This window comes from Nesoenas mayeri, assembly GCF_963082525.1.
Source record: "Nesoenas mayeri genome assembly, chromosome: 1".
NCBI lineage: Eukaryota > Metazoa > Chordata > Aves > Columbiformes > Columbidae > Nesoenas > Nesoenas mayeri.
Window position 1 is genome coordinate 105,211,539 of NC_137541.1, and position 7,760 is coordinate 105,219,298.

The 7,760-nt window shown below is 42.0% G+C and overlaps 1 protein-coding gene across 1 annotated transcript; it reads right to left on the reverse strand.

The window, feature by feature from the left end:
- Positions 1–294: 294 nt before the first annotated feature.
- Positions 295–6,683, reverse strand: PIGA (phosphatidylinositol glycan anchor biosynthesis class A; the record flags this gene model as incomplete). Its single annotated transcript, XM_080363650.1, has 6 exons — positions 6,638–6,683; positions 5,701–6,365; positions 5,012–5,144; positions 3,749–3,881; positions 2,136–2,342; positions 295–558 (listed from the first exon to the last, which is right to left on the reverse strand). The coding sequence occupies exons 1-6, from the start codon at positions 6,676–6,678 to the stop codon at positions 295–297; spliced, it is 1,443 nt and encodes a 480-aa protein (XP_080219776.1). The 5' UTR covers positions 6,679–6,683.
- Positions 6,684–7,760: the final 1,077 nt, after the last annotated feature.

Here is a 7,760-nt window from a genome sequence, read left to right on the forward strand (position 1 = left end):
CTTTCTGTAATATTCAAGTTGTCGAGAAATATCTTATATTTTTGTCTCAAAAACTTTTGACACATATAAAACCCTATGTTCTCCTCCCAGCTTTAAGTGCAAAAGAGATGCCTATAAATTTGCATGAATCCAAAACTAAATTAAAACACAATTTTAAATTGAGGTAGCACATTTAACCAAGTTTCTTTCCGATAACTTCAGAAAGAAACTGAAGAGTTTTAAGAGCAATGTCTCTATCAGCAAGCATTAAAACCTTTAGTGACTGATGTGTTCTTTCCTCTCCATTTGAGCATTTCAGGAGCTTGGAAGTTCTTCTTTAACTCTTCCTTTTTTCCCAAAAAAATACTGTTTAGTCCATGCTCCTTTAGGTCCTGTGGCATCTATTGCAACATCAATAACAGAATCTGGAGTCATCCACCTCAGAAATGCCAAGAAAAGGAAGTTCAAAACAGCAAAAAGAGCAAAAATACACCCAGTCACTGGGCCACAGTGAGACATTAGTCTGTTAAGTCGCTCATCCATTGGTAAAACCACTTCATCTGCAACCCTGTCATACACCTAAAAGGAGAAGAGACAGGAAGTTAAGATCTACCTCAAAAATCAGGCAGTACTTTGTTGTCAGTATACAAAATAAATTAGCTATTCCTGACTACTAGATGGGACAATGATTAACCCAAAATAAGCTTTGCAGATTTTAAATGTTGATTTGTGAGTACTGTTCTAGAAATTTCATTAATTTATTTAAGGAGAAAAAGGAAAATAATTTTTTTATTTTTTTGACAGACCTCAAGAGCACCTCAGAAGGCTGCATAATTTCTCTCTCTTTTAAAGTTATATAGGGAGGGCTGTGTTTTTTTAATTAATTGAATGGGTTTTAATCTCATATTCACACCAGTCATAGTAAAAGAGTCTGAACACACAATTACTAGAGTTTCAACACAAAGATGGATGAACTCATAGATGAGTTGGCAGTCTTCCAAATCTCTGTATTTGAACAATCAAGCCAGTCGTAATAAGATACTGACTTTTATTTAAACAAGTACTAATAATTCTTAGTAAAATTCTTCAAATTCAATGAATATGAAAAGCAAATACACGTTACAACTGCTAAAATATATATATAGAGAGATATATACACACACACATAATCCCATGTTTCATAGAACAGAAATATAAGTACCCACTACACACAAGATAGGCTTAAAGGATACAGTTTTTTCCTTGAGAACATCTCAGACATCATCCTATGGGTCACTTAATGAGCTAACAATTGTCTTTTGTACAATATAAGTTCCATACGTATGTCTTCCAATTATACTAACGTTTTCCTTCACAGAGGTTTTTGTTTTGTTTTAAGAAGAAGCTATAAAGGAAGCTGAAATCTAGACTAACTTCTATAAAAAACTTTGCAATTGAAATGTTCCTTAGTTATAAAATCATTAAATTAATTGTACCAACAATACTTGAGAATTACAAAATAAACTGGTTGTACGTGATACTTCAAGGAGACTTGAGAGATATGTATCTGAGTACATAACAATGTAATTAAGAGGCTTGTGATTCAGCTGTTCTCTTGCCTGAAACACAGGGACTGAAGTCAGAAGCTCAGTTCTAATTCTGAAATACGATTTCAAAAGTGTGATAATTTAGTTTCATTACATCCATGCCTCATATAAATTCAGCTATATTCAGCCTACTGGCATTAAACTACCTCTCATGATTTTAAACCACTTGTTAGCAAGTGGCAGAAAAAATTAGTCATAAATTCTTTCTTTTCTTACATCTTATACAGCTTGTTTTCCAGTTACAGCAGAAAAGTTACTTAATGCAAAGACTGGAAAAAATATATGAGTAGAAATGTAACTAAAGATCTAGAATGTTCTTCAGAATGTTCAGCAGCAGTTATGGCTTAGAAAAAAATGCAAATAGAAAAAAGCCACCTATCTAGGAATGTATTTGTGAAAAAAAAAAAAAAGTATTTTCCTGAATCTTTTTAAACCATGCATGTTTGACAGGAAACACAATGAAAAATTACACTGAAAGGTTAGACAAAGAATGTACGTAGTAGTGTTTTGAAGAAGCAGCTGTTTCCAAAATGTACTTTAAGAGAAGTTAGAAGAAGTGGTTATACATACCTTCTCAGTTCTTTCTGCTACATTCCTCCATGTATAAAATGTCTTTACTTTATTATGAACAGTTTCTGGAGATGGTAATGTTCCTGATCTGAGCTGGGCAATAGCTTTTTCTAATCCGTCACACAAAGATTTCACGGAAGGTTCACATAAAATAATCAGATTTTCTGGAAGCACCTCAGGAATCCCACCAACTCTTGTACTCACCACCTTTGAAAGAAACAAAAGAAATAGCACACATGTTGCATAGCAATAAAATAGAGTGATGACACTGCTATCACAATGTTTAGATGCAGCACTTAAGATGAACAGGGGAAAAAAAAAAAAAGGGCGGAAGAAAAAGAGTTGTTGCGATGAAGGCAACACTGATATCGTGTTTCGTGAATTTTACCTGTATGTGAACTAAAGGTCTAGGCCCTAGAAAACACCTAGCACAGCAGATTATCTTTAACAATGTTCAGAATGATTCTTTGATAGCATGATAAAACATAAGACTTGGTCTAATTAATGGTTTATGAGACATCTTTTCTAAAGTTGTTTGTCACAGTACACAACTTAATCTATGTAACCAGATTTTGGACTTTCTCTCCATACTCCCTTACGTAAACTGTTACCTCTACTTGGAGAGGACAGTTTTACGACATCCACCTGTAGTTGATCCTTTCAGACCTACTGAACATTTATACGAATTTCTTTAAAAGTTCAGTAACTTTAATCTATTATTTTTAGAGGGAAATCAGAAACTACTAAGGCTCATGTTATGTAATCATCTCTTAAAACAGTAGGCAACAATAAGGAAATGGGAAAACTTTCAACCTCTAGAGGGAAAAACAGATGACACGGGAGTAACTGCCACAACTAGACAGTAACTACTACAAAGATATTTGAGGTAAAAAAAGCCCTCACATTTTCTATACTTCTTGTATGTTAGATACTCTCATCAGCCTGTATTTTTAAAAAGTTTCTTTAGATTTTAAGGTGAGAATCTCAGTTCTTTACATCTGTCTGTTTAATTAGAGCTGTCAGTATGAGTTGTAAATAGTCCAGAAAGGGCTCTAACTACTTGCTTTCTCTCCCCTTCTTATCTTGAATCTCTATGTGGTAAGGCCAATACATCCTCAGTTAATATAAGAAAATAAATGTCAGTTCTTGGTGCAGGAAGAAAACAGTTCTAATTCAATAGCTCAGTCTGGTAATTTAGTATGTCTGACTGACCAAAGTCAACCCATGCTCCTGCACCATTTATCTGCAACTGCTTTTACAGCAATGTCAAAGTAAACCTTCATGAACATCAGATAACTCAAAACTCTTTAAAGCAGTACATACAAAATAACACTTTAGAGAGGCAGTTTGGTTATTTCAAAGAACCGAGAATTAGCAGATCTACATGCTTTTCCCAATTCTGCACAAGTTTCTTCTGGGAGCTTAAGCAGTTAAGGTTAATCCTCAGCTTCCAGGTGATCTGTAAATGGGGATAATATTTGCTCACCTTTGTAAAGACAGAGCCTCAGATGAAATCAAATATTACAAGCACATGGTATTTAATGATGAACTTTGTTTAAATCGGATACATGCATTCTAGATAGTTGAGGGGGTTTGTTTGTTTTTTAATATACCTGTAAACCACAGCTTGCTGCTTCCACGATTGCCATACAAAAGGCCTCAGTGAGGGACGTGTTGAGAAAAATATGTCCCTGGACTAGAACATTTCTAACATCCTGGTGTTCCAAAGCTCCTAGGAGACGAACCCTGAATATAAGGAAAAAAAAAAAAAAGTTAGATAAACATTAGATTTGTGCTCTAATAATGCTGTATAATGTTACACATATTCTGAAAAATGTACCAATGGTTCACACTTATATAGCAAGAGTAGGAACACAGATGTTTGTTCCACTTTCTCTAAATTTTTTTCCAGCAATGAAGAAATAGGATACTCTGCTTCTTAGTTTCACACTAAAAGAAACACCTGAAAAGAAAGTTGAGAGAAGTTGCTCTGTTTTAATGTCACTACTTCAAAACATCGTCACTGAGCTTTGTAGTTTTGTAAGAGAACATGTCTTCATGCAGTTAACAATTAAGACCTGTCATCCTTTCTTCATTTAGATCCACTTTCTCAATTTTCAATGGGAGGTCTGATCAATATCAAAGTCTGGGTGCTGGGGGGAAGTACTTAGGATACAATTACCAGGACCTATTATTTTGAAGAGATATTGGGAAACAGAAAAGGGCAAAATAAAAATAATACTAACAAACAATTTTATTGCCCATCCAGAGAAATGAAGTACAGAGCAGGCAACAGAAAACAGAGAAAAGAAAATGGAAAATTAACAACCTTGTCCTTGCCACATAAAACTGTCTTTGAATAACAAGAAAACCACAATGAAATACACAAGTGCATATGCATCACAGAAACATTTTGGTAACACAGTAGCACTAAAAGAACATGTTTGCAGTACCATAAAAACACATACTAGATAAACAGTACCCTGAAGAGCTTCATACTGGAGTAAATTACTAGCAATCATCCTCACAAGCAGCAGTCACGCAAACTAGCTGACTGTGTCATATATGATCCAAGCACCACAGTTTCAGAGAGCAATATGATAAATTTATGTCTAAGTCAGCTTCCTCTGACTCGAGTGAAGGTTCATATAGTCTGTTCCTATGAGTTAACATGCAGGATCATAGTCCAGCTCTGAAAGTCTTCAGTCAGTGTCTGGTCTATCTGCCTTGCCTTCAATAGATGTAATTGGCTCCAGCCTCAAGGTTTTGGGGTTTGGAGCTTTTTTAGGGGAAGAGGGGCAGGCAGAAAGGGTGTTGCTGTTGTCCTCCCTACCCCTGAAGTACATTGAAAGGTCAAAGACATGCACAGAACCAACCTGTCATGTAGCTGGTATCTCTCCCGGACTTCTTCCAGTATGATTCGTTTTGGTCCTTCTCCTCCAACTAAGAAATGTAACTCCGGATATTTCTGACACAGCTCGGGAATTATACCGCTAAGCAAATCTATACCTAGGAATACAAAACATAGGGCAAGCCACTATTGTCTTTGATTTTAGGACTTATCATGATGTAGCCTGCTGCTATAACTCCACTGAAGAAAAAGAAAAAAAAGTCTCTTGAAGACAGTTACAGTGCTGAATGCAAATTTCTGAAAAAAAAGACAACTTGTGAACTATTAGGAAACAAATATCACAGAAAAAAATCACTTAAGTTGTTCCTTGATTAATTAAAAAAAAGTTACTACACTTCTAACATAATATATAGATTAAGACCTAAATCATAACCCAAATATGAGCCAAACCTTCCATTTTACTAATTTTAATTTTCAATATTTTTAATGGTACAAAAGAAATATACCTCTAAACCCAGCATGAGCAAATTGAAATGTGCATTTCTTCTTCTTGAAAACACAGACACAAAAGCTCAGAACTCCCACCTGACAACTCCTGTTGAAAACCCAATCCATACCACAGATGCAGGGTAAGTGGCACCTAACCAAGACCTTTCTTACCGTACCCTAAAGAAGAAAATATGTAAAATAAACTTACATTTTAGCTCACATTACCTTTTCTGTAAACAAGCCTGCTGACAACAACAATTGTTATTGTGTTATCGTCCCTCCTTGACGGGTCTGGAGTGAAGTCAGTGGGATCAACGGCGTTGGGGATGACAGAGACTATCCGAGGGTCCAGAGCTGCTCGCAGCACTGTGTTTTCCTTACTTGTGTAGGAGACACAGATGATGTGATTTGTATCACACAGGGACACTGTCAGGAGCTTGTTGGTAAGCACCGAGCTGACATCCGCAAACCCGAAGAGGGAATGGTCAGTGAACACCGTCCGCAGCCCCATGGTCTTGGCATGGAAGAGGGCATCATGGGCCATGGCGGAGAAGGAGCTGTGGGCGTGGACGATGGTGACCCTCTCCCTCACAAATACGCACCTGAGCAGGGGCAGGCTGTGGAAGAGCGTGGTGGCCGTGGACTGGTTGTACATCACCTTCAGGGGCAAGTAGTAGACTTTCAGCCCGTTGGTGAGGTAGCGGATGCCCTTTCGCCTGCCGTAGGCGTGGGTGACCACCAGGACCTTGTGGCCCCGCTCGATGAGGCACTGCGACAGCTGGTACACGTGGCTCTCCACGCCCCCCATGTTGGGGTAGAAGAAGTCCGACACCATGCAGACACTGTGCGCGCCCCCCGCCGGCACCCTGGCCGCCATCCCGGGCCTGTTCCTGCCGGGGGGAACCACAAGGCGCCATCACCTGCCTGCGGCCGCCCGCGACGACGCCCGGCTCCGCTCACCACCGACGTCCCCACCGCCGGGCCCGGCCATTCCTCCCGCGCAGGCCGCACCGAGGCCCCCGCCAGTGCCGTGGGCCCTTTAAGAGGCTGATCGCCCCGGCAACCGGCGGCCGCCTCGAGGGAGTGGAGGGGGAAGGGAGGGGGGGGGTGGCGAAGGGGGGCGGGGGCGCGCGCGTCGGCGCGCGTGCACGTAAACACGTACCTGCCGGCCGCTGGCGTTCTCTGGGCGCTTCCCGGCGCCATCCCATTTCCGGGCACGGCCGCCCGGTCGCCACGGCAACCGCACGACTATTCCTCCCACACTCCCCTTCCCCGCCCCCCCTCCCGCGTCCCCCGCCTGAAACGGGCGCTCCCGCCTCCAGCCCGTCGCAGCGCCGCGGCCAATCGCCGCTCTGCGCCGCTTCACGCGTTAAAGGAAGAGGCCAATCGGAGCGGCCGCAGGACGTCGAGTGCACGGCGGGGGAAGGGACGCGACGCGACGCAAGCGGGGCGGGGAGCGCGGCGTGCGAGACGGGCGGATGGCTCGGAGGGTGTCGCCTTGGGTGTCCCGCTGGTGATTGGGCCGCACTACCGAGCCCCAGGGAGCCGAGTGAACCCTCTCCTGCAACAATGTTGCCGTTGTTATGGTGGGAAGTCTGCCCTGGCCACTTGCTGTCAAAAACGAAACAACACACCTTGTACACAGAAAAGTGTCGCCCAAAGGTATGAAAAAAAGTGAGCAGCACACTGTAAAGTCACAGGATCACAGGATGTCCTGAGTCAGAAAGGACCGACAAGGATCATCAAGTCCAACTCCTGTCCCTGCATGTGACAACCCCACAGTTCACACCATGTGTCTGAGGGCGTTGTCCAGTCTCTTCTTGAACACTGCCAGGCTTGGGGCCGTGACACCTCCCTGGGGAGCCTGTTCCAGTGCTCCACCACCCTCTGGGGGAAGAACCTTTTCCTCATGGCCAACCTAAACCTCCCCTGGCACGTCTTCCTGCCACTCCCTCGGGATCTAGAGATGCCTTAAAGCTCCAAAGGCTTTGGCCTGCCTCCAGTGGAGAAGCTCTTCTGCTATACTCTTTGGCTAAGTCACAGCTTGAACTCCCAGAATGTTAGCAAGTTTTCAATCACAAGTGCTGGGACCTTGCTTTCCCTAAATGAAAATATAAATACAGTGATTTTTACAGACAGTCCAGGAGCTTGAACTTTGAGAAAAGGAGCTGGGTTGCGTGAGTTGTGGTCTCACACCCAAGGCTGGCATCGCTTGGCTGTGTGTTACTGGTCATCTCAAGGAGCTTTGCAATCAGCAGTTAGTGGCTTGAGCACCAGCCTGACTG